This window comes from Sinohyriopsis cumingii, unplaced genomic scaffold, assembly GCF_028554795.1.
Source record: "Sinohyriopsis cumingii isolate HCF-2022 unplaced genomic scaffold, ASM2855479v2 utg001311l, whole genome shotgun sequence".
NCBI classification, from domain to species: Eukaryota; Metazoa; Mollusca; class Bivalvia; order Unionida; family Unionidae; genus Sinohyriopsis; species Sinohyriopsis cumingii.
Genome location: NW_028315981.1, coordinates 551974 through 577309, shown reverse-complemented (window position 1 = coordinate 577309; position 25336 = coordinate 551974). Strand labels below are relative to the sequence as shown.

At 34.2% G+C, this 25336-nt stretch overlaps 1 protein-coding gene across 1 annotated transcript in view; it reads left to right on the top strand.

The window, feature by feature from the left end:
* LOC149772647 (polyprenol dehydrogenase-like) overlaps positions 1 to 3618 on the top strand; it is a 30712-nt gene extending 27094 nt beyond the window's left edge. Inside the window, exons 7-8 of the mRNA XM_089947526.1 lie at positions 392 to 518; positions 1207 to 3618. Of these exons, the coding sequence (XP_089803652.1) occupies positions 392 to 518; positions 1207 to 1315 (236 nt within the window). The 3' untranslated portion in view covers positions 1316 to 3618. The remainder of the gene's footprint in view (positions 1 to 391; positions 519 to 1206) is intronic.
* The last annotated feature ends 21718 nt before the right edge of the window (positions 3619 to 25336 follow it).

Sequence of the window (25336 nt, the reverse complement as noted above, 5' to 3'; positions counted from 1 at the left end):
TTATAGTCACTAAGACGTTCATCGTTTACGTAGACAAATGTCTTGCTTCATTCTATTCGAAAGCAAAGTTTGAATATGAAAACGAGGCTTATTAAGTTTTAACACTGCAGCTGATTGAATGACAGCGAAACACGGAAAGGGCTGTTAGCTGCAAACCTCTTCATTTGTTGTGAAAAGAATGAATACGTCTTTCTAACTCATACCATGGCGAATGGCCATATTGGAATGTCATACGTCACGTGAAAAGGTCAAACATTGATAGAAATTGTGGAACTGAAACTTTAGGACATTTTCTCGTGAGAGATATCCGATTCCACGAACTTGTTAAGGATTACGACTTACTTTTTACCTATATTTGTTTTATACTAAATATGTTTCCTGTGAAATCAAGGTTTGATAAAGAAACCCGATGATGGTGCTAAGACGATTATCAACACAGCTGTGAACCCGGACCTCCGTGGAATAGGATGTGTCTATTATGTTGACTGTAAGCCTGCAAATACGTCCGCGGCATCAAAGTAAGTCTTTTAACTGATTGCCAAAGATGTATTTTCACTTGTCATTTTGTTTCATATTTGGTTTTGTTTATATTTTATTTATTTTTTGAACCGCTTTGTATTGCTGGAAATAAGAAACTGTTTCGCCTTATTTGTCTTGTTTTCAACCCCTCTACTAAGAGTAGCGTCTCTCAACCAGCAATAGTATAAGAGGCAATGTATCTCTCACCAATTCGATCCACAGGTTGACCAGACAAGAGATTGCCCAACCTAGTGGAATTCGCTATGTAACGTATTCAGATTCAACTCTTTTATAACTTCAACATATATCATTAAATTTGCATGCAATTTTCACAATATACTTATGGATTTTTTAATTAACTGATCATTGCTTAAACGAAACACAAAGTATTTGGAATAACAAAGTGTTCACGAATTCGAAAATGCTGTCAGAATATCTATACTAACAATATATATATATATATATATATATATATATATATATATATATATATATATATATATATATATATATATATATATATATATATATATATATATATATACAATTGCACTCCGAGTAAACGTTGAAGCAAGAACAAGATGTTCTTTATACTTATGTTTAATCAAGTATACGTTCTTGAGTTGTTCTTTTTGTGATAGTTATCCTGAAAGCATTTATATGAGTCTAGCGTGTTCTCTGTTACAGAAACGAAGATGCGCAAGCAGCGTTATGGAACTACACACTGAAAGAGTTGAAGAGTTATCTCCCCGAAGATATTATCTATTGCCTGGAGGGAGCTGACCCAGCTTCATAATTATAGTACTTTCTTTGTGCAGTTATATCACGACCAAAGGAGAAAGTCATATTTGTTGGGAAACCCGTGCATTGAATTAAAATCATGAACACTCAAATATCAAAACGTGGACATACTTACGTTCGAGGCGAGTTCAATCCCTTTATTTGCTTCGACTGTTAATAGTACATGTATATTAGTTTTACGTGTTTTGTGTTAAAATTGAAAGTTTATCTTGTTTCAGGATTAATAACAGCCATAAGTGGTAGCAACCTCAGTGTAATTAAGCGTGTAAGTACATATGCAAGGGAGGGGGCTACACTTTAATCATTTTCTAAATTTAACAGGATAACATGGTATGTATATACAAGCGTGGTTTAATGTTAACTTAAGAAGTAAATAAACTCACCTCTGTTCACAGAAGAATTTGGACATATATATAGGTCTCCTAACTGACAGAGCTTTATCCAACCACAGCATCTTTACGCAATATATATGGGATGCAAATCTGGTTCGAAAAGAAATTTGTTTACGTCTTCTGTACAGTATGTTGTTCCTGTCAAATACTGTAAATATCAGGTCACAAATGCATTGCAGTAATTGTGGGAATTTCTGCATCTAATAATCCTATTTTGCATAAAAATCGCAACAATGTAACGTTTAGTTCTGCAAGTGACATTTTCGGGTAAACATGTACTCTAGGCCTACTGTTTACCGTATCAATGTGGCATCACATCGCATTAATCATCCTGTTTTGAAAAATGATTTTGTCGTTATAAAATGTTCTGGCTATTCGGATGGAAGCTTTTTCTTTGATTTATAGTTTGTAAAAATGTACAATCTATTTTTACTAGTTCAACTTTGTTTGGGACTATATTTTATGCACAACAGATGAAAGGTGCACCGTCTGTCAGAATGAACGGAATTATTTGTTCTTCTTTCTATCTAAATAATTTCCACTGAAATAAACCTATGTGATAAAAAGAATCTCAAATGGGTAATGATTTAATATTAAATTTATGAAACTCGCTGAATAAATTCAATATAACATTGTTACCCATTTGAGATCCTGTATATCTAAAATGAAGACACATATTCGTATCGGTAACACAACTTCTAAGTCATCCTGTTTTCGCCCGACAAATATTTTAACTCTCAGTTTATTATATAGGGGTTGGTACTATAAGGCCTCTTTTTAGCCCAATTTTCACAAATTTGTTGATCTGATAATGCCATGGAAAAAATGTATCAACATTTGGAAAACATAACATTGCTATTCTTTATACAATTATGAGATATGACTCATAGGCATTAGAATATCGTTTTGGTTCCCGCTTGTGGATCATGTCAAAAACGATAACAATTTCAATTCGTCATCGTCCATTGGTACCTTGCTTCTCTATAATGGTCACGTATCCAATAAATCTAAACTGACGTTTCACTTACAGTGAATGCATACAATAAGTTTGACATATACCACATTGATTATATGTTCACTATATCTATGTTATTATGTGCACACTGTGAACAAACATCCAATTTATTTATGTTCGTTAAAAACCGCAAATTTAGCAGTATTTCTGCATCTTGAAAAGATCTCACAAACTACCACCGCAATTCAAACATGCATAATCTTTGACAAAGATGCTCTTTAAAAGCAATCTAACATATTGGTAAATTTCAAATGTATTCTCGTTTGCCCTTCTCCTTAACCATATAAATAATAAAGAGCGTGTTCTTAGCTCACCCCTCATGTTCCTCGCCATATTGGCGACGCAATTTAAATACAAAGTATCAGAAAATGACTCTTTTCTCCTCTTTTTTAAACAATAATTGACATTCAAATATTGCCTGTCATTTTATTAGTTTTGCCTTGTTTCTGTTCGTGTTTTGGGACATTCTGAATATTGGGATAAGGGGATTCAGCATAGAAGAGGGCCATGAAGGAAGTCGACACACAACAATAGGATAAAACAGCTTACGGTGTTCTTTTACTAACAGAGTCTTAAGGATAATGGAATGGTGACAGCAATAATAATAATAATAATAGTGTATTTTTCCTTACCATGATAATTTAATTAGAGTGTATTGTTTTATTCGTCTTGTAGACTATATTCTACCCTTTGAATGATTTCACACTCTTGAACTGATAAACCTCTTTTTAGTATGAAATAATAATGTTGATCACACGCGTGAAAGTTATGACATACTGAAATCAGCATTGAATAAATTAAAAATGCAAGATACTTAACAGTATTATCCGCTGAATTCTAGATTGCGGTCTCCATCTTACAATAAAACGGAAAACATAAAGCTGAATTCACTAGTTATCAAGGAAATATTTATTGAAGAAATTTATTATATTGCATTATTATACATTTTACTCTTCTTGTAACGAAAAGAAATGAATAAAATAATTTTTTTAAAGAAGAAACAGAATTTTCGGACATAATTAATCTTACCCAAATAAACCCCACACGACACAAAGCAAACGAGGAAATAAAGATTGATAATGATAATGAGAGTGGTCACAGATTGAGTACATTTCTGGCAATCAAGGAGGACATTGGCAGGATGCCAAGTGTGCAACGAAGGCGGTTTCAATCATCCGTTATTGGCACTCGCTGAGTAATGGACGCTGGAGCGTTCTCTTTATTAGATTTGGTTTTATGCATCCGTGTATTTTGTGGTTGTGTTTTATTCTTTCATCCGTCTTTATTTCCTCTTTTCGGTTATAAGCATAGGAATAAGGGAACAAAGATTGGAAAAAGTAAAAGAGAGAAAAATACATAGTTACAATACAATTAGTATGAATGAACATGAGAGAAGCATACATTTAAAAATGTATTAGTATTCCGGGTTCACCTAAGCCGATACGGTTGAGAAATTCCCTACCCACAAGATGTTGAATAAATTCTTCATCAAACATATTATAAAGGAACGCACCAAGACGAATGTAAAACTTATTTATAAAATGTGTCCAAACTATTTCCCTTCGTTGCTACATGCATGGATTATTACATCTGTGTAAGAAAAGCTGCACTGCTTACAAACTTGTATGGTATTCATTCGAACAGTAATCAGAACGTTTGCATGGGATGCAATTAACTGTAAATTCTCTTGTTGTTTTTTTAAGTATGCCATAATCTTGAGGGTTTTATAGAAGTATGAACATTTTTTAATCTTTTGTAGGACATGTCAGAACATGTATTGCAGATGGATTGGTATATTGTGCAAGCGATATCATTGGCTAGTGCTAAATGTCTAGATTGATTGGTGTCTTTTGCAAGCGATATCATTGGCTAGTGCTAGATTAACAGATGGATTGGTGTGTTTTGCAAGCGATATCATTGGCTAGTGCTAAATGTCGAGATGGATTGGTGTGTTTTGCAAGCGATATCACTGGCTAGTGCTAGATTTCAAGATGGATTGGTATATTTTGCAAGCGATATGATTGGCTAGTGCTAAATGTCCAGATGGATTGGTGTCTTTTGCAAGCGATTTCATTGACTACTGCTAAATGTCCAGATGGATTGTTGATTTTTACCAGTTACATCATTGGCTAGTGCTAAATGTCCAGATGGATTGGTATACTTTGCAAGCGATATCTTTGGCTAGTGCTAAATGTCCAGATGGATTGGTATATTTTGCAAGCGATATCATTGGCTAGTGCTAAATGTCCAGATGGATTGGTGTGTTTTGCAAGCGATATCATTGGCTAGTGCTAAATGTCCAGATGGACTGGTATATTTTGCAAGCGATATCATTGGCTAGTGCTAGATTAGCAGATTTATTGGTGTGTTTTTTGGAAGTTATATCATTGGCTAGTGCTAAATGTCCAGATGGATTGGTGTCTTTTGCAAGCGATGTCATTGGCTAGTGCTAGATTTCCAGATGGATTGGTGTGTTTTGCAAGTTATACAATTGACTAGTGCTAGTTTTTCAGATGGAATGGTGTGTTTTATAAGCTATATGATTGGCTAGGGCTAGATTTCCACATGGTTTGGTGTGTTTTGCAAGCGATATCATTGGCTAGTGCTAGATTTCCAGATGGATTGGTATATTTTGCAAGTGATATCATTGTCTAGTGCTAGATTTCCAAATGGAATCGACCCAATAAATATCCCATGTTTGGACTATTTCAATTGTTGTAGAAGGTTATTAATGCAAACATGGTATAGGAATGTGGATAAAACACATCCCTGCTGAATGCTCTGTTCAATAATTATCATTATCAGTTTTCGATTTCCCTCCATCTTTAGTTATGGGCATAATTACCATTCTTTCCAATACCTAGGAATGTAACACTGGTATATTACTACGTTACAAAGCATTGTGATTAATTCAGTGAGTTCGTTTCCCCCGTAACGTAAATGTTCCTTTAAATATCATCAGTGCCCATGGTTTTACTGAGTTTTAGCTGTTGTATAACAGAAGCTATTTGCAGACAACTAAATTTTGCTCTAAAGATATGTTCATTAGTAAAGAACTCGTTCTTTTTTCATGATTTACAAATCAGTATGTGGACTGAGTGTACAGGTGAGAAAAATATTTAGCAAACAGTTGAGTTGCCTCATCCAGATTGGACAGTAATTCGCCATTATGTTTAAATTCAAACCAACATTTGGAATATCTGCGCTTGTCACGTTGTACGGGTTCCGAAAATCCCTAACGCCTCAATCGTCTGCTTCTTCTAAATATGTGTGTAGATTACATATTCGTGAGCTTGTATCGCAAGTATTTCTAAAAAAAGTATTATTGCAATTTTGATATTGTTTATAACATTCATGGTTACGCCCTCGTAGCCTTAGATTTTCTACCCACTTTTTCCGAAAGTATGTCTTTCTTTTGAGTTTTCTTAACTCAAGGCGACCAATTGGGTTTTGTTTGATGATTAAACCCTTTTTGATGGTATGGCCTGAAAGGCTACATCCCTCATTATAGAAATTAATTTATTATTAATGCGTTTTATATGATAAGGGATTTGAGAACATTTAAAATCTGATTTTAATAATCTATTGCAAGTTGATAGGCTGATAGTTTCTAAGATCCACATTTAAACGAGGATGGATATGGAAATGTGGGAAAACGAGGATTACAATACTTTGCAGCCGCAAAAATATCGGCGCTGCACTCATGATGACCTGGAGATAGGCACGTATCATGATTTCAAAACACTTGACAATCAGCGACTCAATCTACCATACTTCTGTTGACAATTATATAGTCGAGATTTGATCTGCGTGGCTCGAACGTGTCACTCAGCCCTTTATTTAATTTTCATTTGTTCATCGGTGTCCCGTCGTTGCAAGACACTTAAGCCCACAACCTGACTTCACCAGTATCATCAGTCCTTCCTTCGTTTGTAATGAGTCTGTTGTCTGTTTCTCTTATCGGCAATCATTTTTTTCTAGAATCGTAACAGAGGAAATGTGATTCACTCTGGTTATGACTGTATATTTTATGATTAGCTTTGGAATTCCTATCTGTATACGACTGTTGTTGAGCATTTTTTCGATTTATGTCATCTGAATTGTTGAATTTTTATTTGTCTCCATCTGTCTCTTTTCCTTCTTGTGCGTACTGTTTTGTTGAAGTAATTAAACTTTTATTTAGATGTGAACTATTCGAGTGTCTAATCCCGTCCGAAATGGGTGGGGGAGGGGGGGGCTTAAATGAATAGAATTGGACTCTCATAAGTAACGGCAAAACGTACCTTTCTGTCAGATTATTTGTTTGAAAGCTTTTTAGTGAAGCGATATAGGCTAGCTGATAACTACAATGACTGGGCTCTTTTGAGTTTCAGGCTGAACACTTACTTTTTAAATATATGTTAAATGCGTTTCATTTTAGTTGGACATTTGTAAAAACTTTGTCAATTATGTGACATTGGCTTCAATGGCATGGATTCGCGCTGTGTAGCTGGTTTAGTTAAAATTGTCAGTGTTGTTCAATTCTACTTTATTCATGCGTTTAGAACGTTTCATGCGCCTTGAATTTAGTCCGAGTATCAGAAACAAGTTTTTCTAGAGTATAGCCATGTTAGTGTTTTTTCTTTTTAAGTTTATTAATTTTCTTTTCTTTGAACTGATTAAGTTTAGTAACTTCATTTAGTCCAATCTTTAATTCATTAAACCTTGTGATTACGTGATGCAGATTAGCTTTACATTCTTATATGGTAAGCTCTTTTCAAGATGAAGAATCACTACTTTCTTTACACATCGGAATCACTGGTGTTCTTGTGGTTGTTAATCTACAGAAAACGTCTTCTATTTCAAAATTGTCCAAAACTACAACTGCAATCTGTAGATTAGATTCAACTGCTCCTCAACATGGATTTGTACGTGAACAATTACAAGTAATTCCTGAAAACATAGTTACTAGCGCTTCAATGTGGATTAAATTCAAGACAGGTCAGCATCACATTTTCGCGTGTGTGACCATGACTACTATTAATTTTATGTACGGTAAAATGTTTTGGATTGTTTTTCGAATATTGCCACAATATTACTTTAGTTGCAGCTCACACAATGATTATTATGTCGTTGTTTTAATGTCACTTTAAATTCAGCATTGAGATCAAAGTCGCAATTATTTTTTTTCACACAGCTTATATCCAGTTAAAATTTCTCTTACTCCATCGCTATTGCTAGCAGTTTGAGTATTATTTTCTGTGAAGTCTGCGATAATCCTCCGCAGCTGAGATATTCTTTTGACTCGAGACTGCCAGATAACCTAAATTTGACTATTCGATACGATCATCAACAATAAAGATATTGGTATCAGAAATAGAATCCTTGTGACCAGTGAATTGTTATAGCATATCCTAGCGTCCACGGAGATTTGTCCATCGTTAACACGCTCAACAACACTGACAGGACCTAATACAATATCATTTAGTACAAGATTGCGTCGTCCTCAACCTGGAATTTCAACGTCGATATTTTGCCATCAAACATCTGCTGGTCGATAACACAATGGTACGAGTAGATTTGAAAAGTATATCACAAACTATCTTTCTACTTGCAACTATCAAATCATCTAGTCTCCATAAATTCCAAAAATTGTTCATAGGCGTATCTGAAATTATTTCACGAATTATTTCACACGGAATTTTATTCGGTTGTAGTCAGATTAAATTCTGAAACTCTCCTAATTCTGGATCAAGCGCTCTTTGATCATCGGTTATTTCTTCATAATAATCTACAAAGTTCCTCAGCCATTCAAGTCGAGACAGTCCAACAAAAGATGGCAGTTGACCATAATCGCCACACAGTATTACAGCAGTATTTTTCGTCAACAACCAATCAAAAATATTTTTAACGTTTCTAATGAAACGGTACATATTTCATCCCATATAATAATCCATGGAATATATTTTTCACCCATCCGTTCAGAAGTCCATTTGCCACCCTTCCACCGAAAGATGTTATGATAAGTATTAAATGTTACACTTTGCTCTTTCATTTCTGGCGAGTCTCTGTGTAGGTGTTAATACAACCATATCAACAGAGTTTTAAGAACTTTGACAAACTGATTCGATCACACTTGTTGTGTTTCCTGATCCCCCTGATGCGTTTAGATAAACTGTTTTATGTCGGGCAACAGGATCATATACCGATGGTCATGATGATACTGTCTCTTGAATATTTTCACAATAATTATTTTTACACTCGACATCAGCTGTTTCATTATAACCCTATAGTTGTTCGTGTTTTAATCTCCAACTACCACATGGTGATTAATTACCAATATTTAGTTGTTTTAACAAATCTGCATGTTTCTTATCGATATAAAATGAATCTGTCGCTACTCTATCGGTTAATTTAGGGAATCTGTTTACCATCGACAATAGATTTATTGAAACATACGCGAGCATCGAGGATCTTAAATGAGTATACTGTGTTGAGTCGCCATCAGTGTAACTCACGATTGTACCTAATTTAGTTCAATTTGACAGGAAAGCTGTTTCTCGGCTATTACATATATTTTTAGTTATTGTATCAAAGATGCTCAAATCTAATTCAGCATCGTCAATAACAACCCTGCAACAACTTCGTTTATGTTTATGTAAACCACCTTGCGTAAACTTTCCAATTGCCTTTCTACCGAGATCCTTTGTTTGCTTATCTTCATAATCAATCTTATCTTCATCATCAAAAGGAATGAATACAAATGTTGCAACGCCAATTATTGAGAACCTGTATATACTGGTAACCTCAGCGCGGTGTTTAATGGATTTGTTTAGTTGTGACCGTAATGCTTGTCAATATGCCACTGGATGAACTGAACTGTCGGTAAATATTCTTACGTTTGAGAGTTTAATACGGGTAACTACTGGCTTTCCCAAAAAGCATAAAAACTTGCATTCATTCTTTTTGAAAAATTCACAAATGTGTTCACGTGAGTATTATAATCAGATTTAAATGCTGTTATTGCACAATTAAATGAAAATAACGAGTTCATCACTGGAAGGCTGAATTGTTTCGTTGCAGCGTCATTGTCTGATTCTAGTTCTCCAAGATCAGTATTTTTATTATTAGACATATTAAGAGAACCAGTCATTGTATCACCGGAATTTTGTACTCGGCCACGAATATTATCAGATATCGTTGACATAATAATACCAGGCTTAATGTTTTCATTTCTATCAAACACAGCTATGCTATGTAGACACTCAATTAATTCTAACGATAATATCTTACAATGAAAGATTACTTGATTTTAATTTTCTTTGCTTATCTTGAAATTCAACCACTTCGTTTGGATCTACATTTGCAAGATTTAATAAATTACTCAGATATCGTATCACTAATCTATGTATGCTGACGTTTTCATTAGTTATTCCGTTATTAATTAATTTTTTATTTTATTTTGTGAAGATCTTCCGTAAATATCAACCATTATACTTTAAGATCTGTTTAAAACAACGGACCATCTACTTGTATAATCGTGCACGACTTTCTGAAGTGGTGTTGTTGATGATGACACTGCGTCGAGTAAAGCAATTACTTCACTGCCAGATTTTGACGGATCAGTTAATGTTTGTGCTGGTAATGTTGAATACCAGACGGCAGTTTTGAAGATGAGTCCATTGCAGTCTGCCGACATAATTTTTAAAAACAATTTCGTGGTGCCCAACCATACGATTCAAAATAAACAATTAACACGTGTATCAATGGCGTATGCAACCCAATGAGTACGTGGACCAGAACTTTTATCGAGATTAATGATGCCGGCTTCAACACGGTTTTGGTTGTTTCGGTAATTTATCCCGTATAAAAACACCTATGAAGATTCTGATATTTAATTTAGCAGCAACAACTAAATCAAAATTGGATATAGGAAGCATCAGTGAAGTTTTCTTGGAAGTCTTAGAACTTTTCCGTCCCAGTGAGGGGTTCCTGGTAATATTAGACCCTTTCCCTTTTCTAGAAGTCGTTATTCCCTTTCCTGTTGCTTTCTTCAATGCCATTTCAGCAGCAGCACCAAGTGCAGATGCTTTTGCAACTGATGAAGCCTCGGTGGTTATTAAAGCCGGCATAGCTGCATGAAGTAGAAATATACCGCCAGTCTTGACTGCGTCTTTCCTGGCACACGCAGAACGGTTAAGTTTAACGCCTGTTTTTGATTTTTTTTGGCGTCATTGAAAAGCATGAGCTGACGTTCTGACAGCGATAGTTTATTTGGACCACCTGTGATCTGATCTTTTGTTTAGTAATATTTTTATTCCACAGTGTTTTGCTGAATTTGATTCAAGTATTGTAATCTGACCAGGTGTCAGACTGACAGTAACATGATGATATGAAACTATAATATCATGTGCGATTTAATTACATGTTTTCCATATGGCATCAATAACTCTCATTCGTCCACCAGTACCTTCAAGTAGCATTGTTTTGTCGCTGAGTTTAACAGCTATTGCTCTGCAACTAGGGATACCAGCAGCATGTTTGTTTACACGACCTCGAAAATGTATATCAACGACAAATTGTCTACGTAAATCTAAATGTTTTAGACAAAATTGATATATTAGATACAGTGTTGTAAAATCTAGTTGTGATATTTGCAGACCAGAATCAACATTTTCATCACGTCCCATGAATATCATTAAACGATGATATGCACGTGCAACGTGATTATTCTAAAAGTTCAATATTATATCCTCAGCTGATTCTTGATGCCCGTTTATCCTTAATAAAACTTCAGTAATACCAAGTTTGTCAATTACAATTGGAGTGCGTGTAATGAGTTTGCTCTTGTAGCATCTTGAAAGGCAACTGTTACGTATATTTGATTTAATTTATTTATATTTGATTTAATTTATTTATATTTGATTTAATTTATTTATATTTGATATAATTTGGGTTTGATTTGATTTAATTGTTTGTGGGTTCTGGAATCTTTTTATTTTCTTTACATGTCAATGTAATGTATTTTTATTTACAAAGTATTTGATATTTTCCAGAAAATTCAGCTCGACCTGAATCTTTCCATAAATACTTAATAATAGAAACACTTGTTCCTATTTTTGACGTAGTGCCTGGCATTGATTGAAGGTCAAGTAAACAACTTTTTCTCGGAGTAAAATGATTGATTCTTATCAAGGACATACAGGAGTTATGTGCTTTTCACATGTAAACATGATCACGTGATCCTCTATTTCGCAATTAAGCATTTCCAAAATTGCGAAATACTTAGTATTAATAGCAATGTTGAGAGAGAGAGAGAGAGAGAGAGAGAGAGAGAGAGAGAGAGAGAGAGAGAGTTCTGGGGCTTTTAAACACTTGATGTCAAGTCGTTTTCTTCTGTTGTTTCCAGTATTGAAGTTTTGAGTTTTGAGTTATATGTTAATTTTTCTTCAGATTATTTGGACTCTGAAAGATTAATTCGTTTCTCTGGAAATATTATTATATTCATAAAGAATTCTTGAACAAGGACGTTTCTTAAAAAATTTATTTGAGTTTTCAAAACCGGAGGATTAATGTTGTGTTTCTACAAGAAACTGTAGACTTCAACACACTACAAGTTCCCGCATACGTCATCGCCTTCCATCTCGGATTCTTCGTCGGGACTCAAACTTGAAATCATTAGAACACTTCATTATTAAGACTTCTAAAATTTTATTCTTGGATTATTCTTGGATTATTTTTGGATTTGATTCTTGAAACCGTAAGGATAATTCGATTTGGTGGGAAATCATGCTATATATCATCTGCTTTCAGAAGTTCACCTTCTACTTCAATAAATGCTTCATCGGGTAAGAAATATCTGCTTGTATCCTGAACTTGAAGTTCGGTTCGTCCAAGCTGATATGGCTCTCGCACGTTAGATTCATCTTTGAGAACTAGTGCATCCATATCAAATGAGGGATCCGATGTACGTTAAATAATTTTATTATAATTGTTGATTGACTATTTTACTAAAGGTTGAAGGCATAACTGCAGTACTGGGTAATTTTACTAATTGTGGTTCTCGTCGTATAAATCGTGCTCGTCTGTCCTTGATTGCTGATAATGCTTTACTAGCAACATCACCAACAGCACCAATACCTTTATCAAGAACAACGTCAATAACTTTCATTGATTGTTTTGTAATCGGTATTGTTTTTGGGGCTATCCTTCTAAATTAACCCTGAACAACATCACTGAGTCCATCTCCCTAGGTAACTTTTTATGTTGATAATCGCGAATTTATCACCCTGAGCATTACAGGTCCACGTTGAGCATTATGTATAATCATCTTATGTTCTCGTCATTGATCTAATTGTATGCTCCTAATCACTGTGATAATCGTCAACGGTTTCGTCAATAAGAGACCGATAAAGATTAATATCCATGATACCGCCTGTAAATAATCGTTCACAAATATCAGGTGCACCATTAATGATTTTTGGAGAATTATTACCAGCTCGTTTTCCGCCAATCAGAATTTCTAATAGTTCAACATCTGCAAGAACGTTATTGGGACATGGAGTAATACGTCCTTTCCCCCTGGTACCTGAACCAATACCACTTCCAGTTGCTTCTTCTTCCTCAATACGATGTGCGAGGAAAACTCCGGATAAGGATGTTGTTCTAATTTGTTTTACTCGTCTTATAAATTTTCAAATGTATCCATATAAAATTTTTTATACTGATTTTGGATATACCATTGGACTCTCGAAATGTAAAAGGAATCCAACAAAAAATTCCTGGAACACTGGTGGTGTCTGGATCTAATAATTTTTCACGATCTGGATATTATGTTGCGGCGACCTTTACTGTGTTTTCTTGAAGTTGTCTAAGACCTTCGGTAAATTGGACTGGTGATTTTGGTTTTGGCGTGACAAGTTCCCTTACATCACCGACCTCCTCATGAACTTAGTCAACACTCCCAAGTACTTGTATTTTTTCTTGTAACTGTGGTTGAGCCGCGGCTATTTTAGCCTGAAATTCTTGTAGAATCTTTACTGGGTTTTTTTAATATCATTTTGCTATTTTTAGTTACTTTAGCGGCTTGCTCCAGCGCGAGAAGAAGACCTTTTATAGCCTCTATAACTCCTTCGGTAGCCGTCGTAACTGGTTTAAATAATTGTTCTGCATCTTCTCTAAGTTCCACCTGACACGAACGAGGATATATTTCTTAATTGGCTCTAGTCGCTCTCGAGCTAATCTAGCTATACGAGATTCCATCGTTGATATAATAATGATTTCATTATACACACACTACAGCAGCAGGCAGGGTACGACCACAAATGAGTTTCCGGGTGGTTAAACAAAATCACACATTACAATTCGAAAACACGAACGACAAAGATGAAGTAACAAAATGAGCTAACACAATTATAGATAATTTCGGTCGGTTAGATGCTTCGGTTTGAAGTTATTGACCGTGTATTTTTTTCGTAGGAAGCTTTGTATTTCATAAATGAACCTTCTTTTAAGTGGTATGTTCACCCTCCTTGCTGCTGGGGATAATACACTTCTACATTGCATAATGTTTCTGCACTGATAAATTTGTCAATTTTCAGCAAATAATAAATAAAAATATCAAAGGTCAGTTCTATTGATATTAGTTAAGTAATTTTCGTTATATAAAAACCAACAGCGAAAGTGAAAGGACCAAGCTGCAGGAATGTATAAAGAAAGTACCGCTGAGAAATTAGAATTGATCGGAAAACCTGGTATGCAAAACACTTTAAAGCTGGTTAAGCACAGTTTCTAAGCGAGTTTCTTGCAGATCAAAAGAGCATTACCTCGTTTGTTTATTAATTACAGATACACATACAGAGAGAGAGAGAGAGACACACACACACACACACACACACACACACACACATATATATATATATATATATATATATATATATATATATATATATATATATATATATATATATATATATTTGTGAATACAGTTTTCTATCTTATATCATGTAAATACTAAATATGGTGATAAAACTGTATCCCCGCCCCCAAAAGATAATTGCCAACTGTGATGTATACGGTACGGTTGAGAAGCAGGAAAGCTCAAAAACATTGTACGCAACATTTTTTAAATCAAGTTCAGCTCAGTTACTGAAACTGTTTTTGACCAGACCCACGCCAATAACAACGAAAGTGACAAAATATTAGTAATTAATTAATCAAGTTCATGTATAATATAAGAATTTAAACCTACTGGATAGATATTATATAGACTAAATATATAATGTGGAGGGATAATATCCAGACGGCGAATCCGATGCTTCCTTTAACAGAAGTTCCATTTCTAAATTAACATTAATTGCCCGATACGAGAAAAAGCCTGTAAATCATGGAAGCCGTCATTAAAGTGTACATAGCACGATATTGACCAGTTTAATCAATAACCCTACCTCAATATATAGCCTCTCTAACTTTCGACAAAACTTTTTATTCGCTTATTTATCATCGAGTTCTTGATTATTATTTTTTTTAAATTTTCTTTTTCACTGCCAGCCCTGAGGATGACAGTATTTTCATGCTATTAAGTATTTTAGAAACCTGTTTCTGTAATATGCAAATGTGAATTTGAAAACACGTTTGGTATATGCATGTGTTTGGTCACCCAGAAAGGATTTCCTAACTGATTTTAAATGAAGTATGTAAAATGTCAGATAGAATGTGTGTGATATAGTGCAATTAAATGCTTTTCTGCATTACAGGACTTTGAAAAACAGAACAGGATTCGAATGTAGCTAACGAGCAGTTTTCATCAATTTGTCTAGCAACAATTTTCAAAAACATTATAATGTTAATGTACATTTTGGTTTGTAAACGAATTCTCTAATAAAATATGTGTTTTGTATTGACGTGTGAAGCACCTACAGTGTAAATACGCTGACTGTATATAGGCGCTACTTTTTCTTCTCAAGTACCACTTAAATGGATTTGGATTATATAAATACATTCCTTATTTTACCGTCTCGATCCTATTTGTGTGGTATGTTTAAGCAAACAAAAATCTCAATTTACCGACGTTCATCGAGTTATGTCTTTTTGCAAACTCAATAGCATCATTTGTGAATGGCAATATTGTTCAAACAATAATGCCATATGTGGAAATTTTAAACCTGTACAAAGAATAAATGCTTTAATGAACACAAAATGGTGTTGTGAAATTACAACGACTCGACCCTTGTCGCAGAAATGGAAAACTTCTCCAAAGTATGACGGTTATCATCAGTTTGGAATCACGCTAACATGGCCAAGCATGGCTCTACCCAAAGCAGATACCCCATATCAGCTGGAGAGTTGTTGTTGGTGTTGTTTTAACACCATTTTTCAGCACCGATAGGCTATATATGGCGACCAGTATTAATGGTGGAGGAAGAACCCAGGAAAACCCCGGAAAGAACCACCGACCCACGAGAAGCTACTGGCAAGCTTTCTCACATACCCACATTGGCTGAATCCGAGATTCGAACCCACGCAGACAGAGGTGAGATGGCAGTGATCCGTAACGGAGAGCGCTTTAGACCACTCGGCCACTCGGGGCCCCACAGCTGGAGAGAAAAGCAGGAAATGTTGCTTGTTTCATAACTGCATGGTCAGGTTTCAGCCGAATATACACAATCTGAACCTATTTAATTCACGTATTTTATAACTTTCATTCATTATGATTATATTCTCTCTCTCTCTCTCTCTCTCTCTCTCTCTCTCTCTGACGGAATAGACTATAAATAATCTCATTGAGGTCAATTGATGAAGAGTGGTATGCTTAACAAGTTTGCTGGATTTCTCGGGTATTGTTCCCCGCGTTGTTTGGTTTGGTATCGGGGGTTAAAGGGAGGGGTGGGGAAGTATTTTTTGCGAAAAGCCACACAACTGATCAAACTGTTCACAGACAATATCTACAGTCATCATAAACAAAAGTATGTTTCTTCTGCCTTGCATTCTGCCTCACATTGCAAATCGTTTTATTATTCGGATATTACTTACAACTATTCATTTCCATAACAGGGCATGATGCACATAAATCATGTGTTGTCACAACCGCTAATATTTCCAGCGTTTGAGTGGCAGGTGTTTTCGGTGGTTTACCTCCCTTGAGGAAGCATACTAAAAATATAATTGCTTTATTGCTTCGTCTAAAGGAAACATGAATGAAGCCTTTAAATGAAAGTTAACATCCCTAATTAGTGTAATGTAGACCTAAAGACTGATCTTCGCTTTCTGCTTTCATTATAGTAAAATATCCATATGAGTCAGTTTTCTATTTCATCTTGTAATTTTGTAATGTCGCCCTCTGTATCTTTATGTGCATACATATTTGTGTGTTCATATGTTTCTTAATTCTACTTGTCTTTCCTCTTGCGAGGGCAAGTATTCATTCGTTCATTCATGCAATCTTACAAGTGCTCTCTCACTGTGCTCCTACGTCTTTTTGTTTACTTGTTTGTACGTTCCTTTATAAATTCATATTAATTCAAAGCACGGTCGGAAACTAAATTGCATAGCGTGCCACTTTTTCCGGATTAAGTACAACAACAACACACCAACTAAAAAAAAAAAAAAAAAAAAAAAAAAAAAAAACACTGGCGCGTGCTACCTGTAAGCGAGTAACACTGTTAAAGTCGATATTTTTCTCTGCCGTCGCCTGTCACACGAAACCTCTTGACGTGCCACGTTATGGTACACGTGCCGTAGGTTCCCGACCACTGATTTAAAGGTTGGCTGATATAATCGCAGTAGTGATAATTAAATTGCTCTTAGTGAAACAAATAACAACAGATAAATTATTTGTGGAACAATGTGCTCAAAGAATTAAAAACTCGCAAACTTACTCCTTACGTTTTCTTTAAAATCTTTAAAAACATATGTATCCCCGCCCCAGTACTGTCGATACTGTTACACTGCCACCATCCGACTTGTTAAATCAATCAATTCTAGATCACTTATATATTTTTGGAGTTTGAATTTATTTTTGTAACGTAGCTTTAACAATTTTTCAGTCATATCGCTATGTTGTATGCAGTGTGGAAGTTTACAGTGACGCCTATCACTGGGGCGTCATGTCGCAGAGATGTAGCATGATGCCCCACCCAGTCACATTATCCTGACACCAGGTCGAATTATCTTAACACTAACCTCATCATTCTGAACGCCATGCCAGGCAGCTGTTAGTACCATTTTTGTAAGTCTTTGGTATGACTCGGTCGGGGATTGAACCCACGACCTCCTGCATCCGAGGCGGACGCTCTAACCACTAGGCCACCGGAGCGGTCATCTAAACGTAACAGAAACCGGTGCAAACATTAGAGAAAGTACTTCTTTCATTAACGCTAATACAAAAGAGGTATTTTCTCTGATGAGATTTAATTGTTTACCTGTACAAAAATACATATATATGTATGTATGTATGTATATATATATATATATATATATATATATATATATATATATATATATATATATATATACATTTTTTGCTCAATATGAAGCACAATATTCTAATGGTATTTATTGTCACGTTATTAATGAAGTGGCCCCTAAATTTCAAGGCAGTGTGTTCTAAAGAAAATATTCGTAGCAGAACGAAAAACTGCAGTCTTTGCAAACGTTCCTTGCTAGGAGTCATACCACTGATTTCAGATCATCGAATCTATATCGGGGAAGATACGTATGAACGGTTTTTCATATCACTGATATGTGGTGAAAAATCACCTCACCGATACTATGTAAGCTTTTATGTGTATTTGATTTAATTTATATTTGATTTAATTTAATTGTTTGTAAGTTTTAAAATCTTTTTATTTTTAATTTAATTATATGTCAAAATAATGTAGTTTTGTATACTAGGAACTTGATATTATTTCAGAAAGTAGTTTGATCTTGACTCTTCAGTCATAAACACGTAACTCTGACCTAAGTTTCGACCTTGATTTCAGAAATCACTGAGACAAGTAAACAACTTTTCATTTTTATCTTATTCTTAGAGTAAAATGATTGGTTTTTGTCAAGGTCATACTGGGGCGACGTGCTTTTAGAACTAAATACTTCTAGAAGATTCTGGAAAGTTGACCCTCATCCGGGAATCTGTTTAGCATTTCAAGTTACTGTATAATCTTAGTTTATTGAGATATTTCTCAGTTTGGGCTTAAAACACTTGATGTCAAGATATTCATTTGTTGTGACCGATCTGGGAATTACATTTTAATGTTTTTTCGAATTATTTGGATTCTAAAGGATAATTCTTTTTCCTGGAAACATCTGAGTGCTCACACAGAATTCTTGGACAAAGACATTTCATTAAATTTTATTGAGGAATTCAAACACCAAATTATTATTTGTGAATAATACAGAACTGTCGACATAACAGCACAATAATAGCTACAGCATACGTCATCGCCTTCCATCTTGGATTCTACCTCGGGACTCGAATTTGAATTCATTAGAACATTTCGTTATTTAGACTTCTAAAATTTAATTCGTGGATTATTCTTGGATTGTTTTTGGATTTGATTCTTAAAACCGTAAATTCTTATTTTTTTCATTTCACAGTATTTTTCCAGGGAAATAAATTATTTGTTAAATTTTTCAGAGCTTGTTGTTTCCACTCTTTCTTTTGTTACTGTTAATTCGAGCCTATACACGTAACATAAGAAAGCGAAAACATCATTTGTGTTTTAAAGGTTAGGCAAATACAATGCAATGTTTCTGGCCAACTTCATTTTATAGTTAATGTGTGAAAAATATAATACATCTTCGCTTGTTGTTGTTAATTGTGACTCTTCCTATACGATATCCACTGTTGTTAGTATCCTAGAGAATGGCGGGTCCTCAACAAGTAATGACAAATTAAAATAATATGTAGGATTGCTATGGATATTGATCCGACTCTTTGTGTTTAGATACCGTTTACACTTATGAAAATGGGCATAAACGTTACTATAAGAAAAATTTATTAGGAATTTCTTTTGATTGACAGAAATTAAGATATATTTAGACAACAACACATCTCTCTGTACAATGTACATTCAGTGTCGAACGGGACCCAAACTTTGGATCTGCCCTTGGTTCAAGCAGCCAATGGCGGCCCGCAATTATAATATTACCTAAAACCCCGGGCCATATGCCCTCATGAAGACTATTCAATGGACCAGTTATTACACCGTTTGCATTTGTCCGTTGTTTAAAAATATATCCGTAGTTTACACGAACGCACTTAACGTATCCGAATTAATAATGGTATGACGTACAGCTCGATCTCGATCTCGAAACGATGATTAGATAATAGCTCCCTTGGAATAATAATGATAGGCTATGTTGACATAAGAGTATCGCCGTGACATTGCATTTTATGCTTCAACACAGGGGAGAAATCTGCGTAACTGAAATTCTGTTATGCTTTCCTTAGCTAGGTATCTCCTCCACGGTTAACACTGGGCCATATCAATCAGGTTGACTTGAATTCTATCCTAATATAACCTTGAAATACCAAACAGAGGTTTAATCTTCTGCTTGCATTATTAAAGGCTTATAAGTAGTTAGAAGTAAATGATGTTGTTGTTTAACGCCATTTTTAGCACAATATAGGCTATACATATCGGCCAATATTAAAGGTGGAGGAAGAACCCGGGAAAACCACAGAAAGAACCACCGACCCACGAGAAGCTACCGGCAAGCTTTCTCACATACCCACATTGGCCGAGCCCGAGACTCTAGCCCGCCGCACACAGAGGTGAGATGGCAGTGATCCGTAACGGTGAGCGCTTTAGACCACTCGGCCACATGGAGTCCCAGTTAGAATTAAACATTTCGCAATAATTATTCAAAGTATAATTAATGTTTTGCCATCATCAATAATATTTAGTTTCAAATATGATTTCCTGTTTTTTTTCGCTTATTTTTCCTCTTAAAAAGAGCTCCATTTAAGTGTGATATTACCACAAAACAATATTTACAAAGCATTTTAATTACAATCATGACAAAGTCGATTTACAGAAACAGTCATCGCAGGTTTCTTCTCTTTATCGTCGGAATAGTTTTCATATCAAACATTTTCTCGCTGATGCAAGAAAGTACAAATTATTTTGTTCGTATCGAAAACAAAACTACACCCTCCAATCGAAGCAATGTAGCTCAATACAAATTCCTTTTATTTATCGGTAGAACATGCGTCAAGAAATAGAGGCAAACTGTTTTATTTCTTGTAAATATGCATAAATGATTAAATATTATAAATTTATATATAGCATTGAATCCCGCTGTGTAGCTGGCTTCGTTAATATTGTCATATTGTGAATTCTGGATTACTCATACGTTTTAAAAAGTTTGATCCGCCGCAAATTTAGCCTCGGTATTAGAAACAAGTTTTTCTAAAGTAGATTGCTAGGTAATGTTTTTCTTTTCTAGTTTATTAACTTCAACTGAATAGTTTGGTAACTTCCTTTAGCTCGATCTTTAGCCCCTTAACCCTTGTGGTTACGTAGTCCCTTAGGCCTTGTGGTTACGTAGCCCTTAGCCCTTGTGGTTACATAGTGCCTTATCCCTTGTGGTTACGTTATGTAAATCAGCTTTTCATTCTAATAATTAAGTTCGTTCGAAGAGGAATCACAACTTCCTTTAAACATTCAGGTGTTCTTGCGGTATTTGATCTACAAAAAATGTCTTATATTTCAGAATTGTATCCGTTCAAAATAAATAAAAGGAATATGAATCTTTGACCTTATGTTTGGGCATTTGTATCCTGTCTTGTGCATTCTCTTAAGACCAATTCTTTTTTTTTCTTGTTTTTTTTTTTTCTTTCTTCATTTGGATTGGATCAGAGATTGCTAGCCCTGTTGGCTAAGACAGTTTGAAAGATAACACAATATTGTACCCGTCATGCAGTCCGTGAATTGAACAGATTAACCCTCAGATGCAGAATGGCTATTCGCTCTGGTTGTGTAATAATAGGAGTCTCTTCAGCTTTCTTTGCCGAATGCTAACTGCTGAGCATGTGCAGCACTGCATCTGGTGAACTGCGGTATTATATCGAAAATAATACTGTACCCGCTAATTGTTGCGGTGCAGGTAGGTACTTGTTGTTGTTGTTGTTGTTGTAGGGTTTAACGCCTTTTTTCAGCACACGATAGGCTATACGTGGCGGCCAGTATTAATGGTGGAGGAAGAAACCGGGAAATCCCCGGAAAGAATCACCGACCTTCGAGAAGCTACTGGCAAGCTTTCCCACATACCCACATTGGCCGAATCCAAGACTCAAACCTACGCAGAGATGAGATGGCAGCGATCCGTAACAATTCTTCTTATCTATTGGCAGCACATATATAAAGATATAGGGGCGAGCAGTTTTGTTTCCTGTTAAATATGCATAATCGATTAAATATTAGGAATTTACATATGAAGATTGTAAATAAATTTATAATTAGAATTTTTGAGATATGTCTGACGGTATCAAAACGGTGAATCAAAATGAATTTCCGTTAATAGACGTTCTACGTCAGAAATAATATTGCATTATGCCCTCTTTGTACAATTAATGTATAAAGCTTTTTTATTACTTCGATAAATATTTATTTTCAAATATGATTTCCTGTTTTTCTTTTTTCCTAAAAAGAAAAGAGACCCATTTGAGTTTGATATTACCACAAAACAATATTGACAAAGAATTTCAATCATAATCACGACAAATACGATATACAGAAACAGAATAATTTTCTCTTAGATCCGAGAAGGTGGAAATTATACAAGAAAATATTAAAAATAAATAAGTGAAAAATCTCATATTTTCGAGATCACATACTAATTTAAGCTTTATATTAGTATTATGGTAAATAACGATAGTTATCTATCTATCTATCTATCATCCATCCATCTTTCTATTTATCTATCTATTTATGTATCTATCTCTCTTTATATATATATATATATATATATATATATATATATATATATATATATATATATATATATATATATATATATATATATATATAACTCCTTGTACATGATTTTATCCAATTTTTATCATATTTAGTAACGGCTGTAAATTGTATATAATATCTTTAGTTAGTTTTGCCTACGTGTCTTGAGTCTGTTAAGAGCATATTTATTACATATAATGTATAAATAGATGCTTACGTATGTGTTTGCAATTCTTAATAATAATCTAAATAATAAGACTTAATGACGCCTTTGGATTAATTTCTCATATGCTGATGGGGTTTCGACGTTTCAAGAAGAAATCAGTAACTTCCCATCGGATGGACTAGGTCACATGAATATGCATATTCGACGAAAAATAAGTAGTGTAATCTGTCTCGTGAGGTATATTGTGACAAAAGTCGTAATATTAGGTGTATATAAGGAGAGAACGGAACAAGCAGATTCATTCAGATTTTTTAGTTATACTTATTTCTTGTGCTCCTGTTGTTAGTCTGCAGACATGTTTTACGTTCTACTTAGATATTATTCAAGAGGAAAAACATTTCCTTGGACTGTTCAGTAGAAATAGAAGGTGTCCATTATTTGAACTATAATATTTTTCTGGAACTGTTGTAAATTATTCGAATTTATTCTGGACAACGCCACTGTGACAACGTCACGGTTCTGGAAGGACCAGTACATTTCCGATGTTGACATTTATACAGAACTTTTCATTCATTTAGGACTTTCATTGAGCTTTGTCACGATTTTATTCTGGATTCACGTAATAACATTGTAAGTTCATCTCACATTTTCATTTATGACTTTGATAATTAAATTCTTTGTTAAGTTCTACAAAACTTGTTGGTTTTGCTTCTCTCTGTTACTTAGTTTGTGACGTAACTCTCACATATTCAGATATTTCCTTAATTTAAAATTATTCTTTTTGAAATTAATTAACGATATCAACTATCTAATGTAACAACGTTTGGTTCTTACATGTATTTCATGAACAAACGATTTAAAATGTATACACGTTAGGCAAGAGTAGAAAATATTTTTCTATTTTCTTAAATATTGTTATTATTATTATTATTATTATTATTATTATTATTGATTTATTATCATTATTATTATTATCATTTATTTTATTATTATTATACTAATAGATTGGTTTGTTATTATTATTATGATTATTATTATAAATGTTGTTGTTGTTATTATTATTATTATCATTATTTTGTTCTTCTTGTTCAAAAAAATATAGAGGTTATACAAATAAAACGATTCTTTTTAAACCATGACTATGTAGTGAGTGAGATGAAGGGAAGCACTTTCAAAGCAATTTTTAGAAACAAAACACCGAAAGTTTTGAGACAAATATCACTTAAACAATGATTTTACTAATCAACATTTAGCCCATGTTAAGAAAAAAAAGAAGGAAAAACGCTACTGTACTTACATCTCCTGTGACCTGATTAAATGTTTCGTGGGCAGAAGTCGGAATAATTAATTTTACCGTCAATAATTAAGAAAAACAATCATAAACATTATCGTCATCATCATCGTCGTCGTCGTCATCATCATCATCGTCGTCGTCGTCTTTGTGAATGATATGTAATTCAAGGCTATACAATTCCATTATATATTATACAGACTATAATAAAATCCAATATGTATTATATAAAATTAGATAATAGGAATGAAATATAAAATGTTCATACATTGCTTAGGAGGATCACAGAGTGAGGAAAATATTTAATTAAATTGTTATTTATTTATTTATTTATTTATTTATTTATTTATTTATTTATCTATTTATTTATTATGAGTGAAATATTAGGGTTATTCCACGTGAGGTTTGCATTGAAAAGTCATCATTCAGATGTTTGTTTCTTAATACCTCTTATTTAAATTTAGAGAAAAAGAACAGCAACGAATGGATCTTATTTTCGTGGTGGGCAAAATGTGTGTGTTTTTTCTCAAATAAATGGGGAAATCAATCTGCTGGATACATCCGATGTATTTGTTTGGCCTGACGGAAAAGTCCAACGCTGTTCCATCTAGTTTGTAAATGCTATATCCTCAGTTTAATATTATGTATTCTAGGTCCTCTGATCCTAATTCGCAATGAAATGTGTATAATTTTCATTTTTATGTAATAACCAATATGTAATCGAAAGTACGTGATTTTCTACAGATAACCGTGAGACATTTTATGTTCGGAACATTTGTAGATTTTTAAGAAGGATTATTATGATAGTTGAGTAAAAGCCAACTAATGTTCTGGAAACACGATCTTAGGCAATATGTTATTTATACTCGTGGATTTCTGAAATATGATACACAATGCTTACATTATGTATAAAATTAATGCAATGACAGATGGCACACCTATTGTTGTTTTGAACAACTATAAATATTTATTCTCTGTTGATAATATATTTATATATCACGAACGTAGCGTTTTATAGTTCATCATACCTATCTTTTGTACCCAGGTTAATGAAATGGCAAAAAGTCTGTAAGTCTGTTTTGATTTAACAAAGTGTACTAAATTAGCATATATACGGTTTGCCACACTCTGTTAAACTTACGTCGCCTCTATAGTCAAAGAATTCGAGGTTTTCAACAATGACCGTTCAGGCGAGGAAGGGGCGCTTTCATAGAT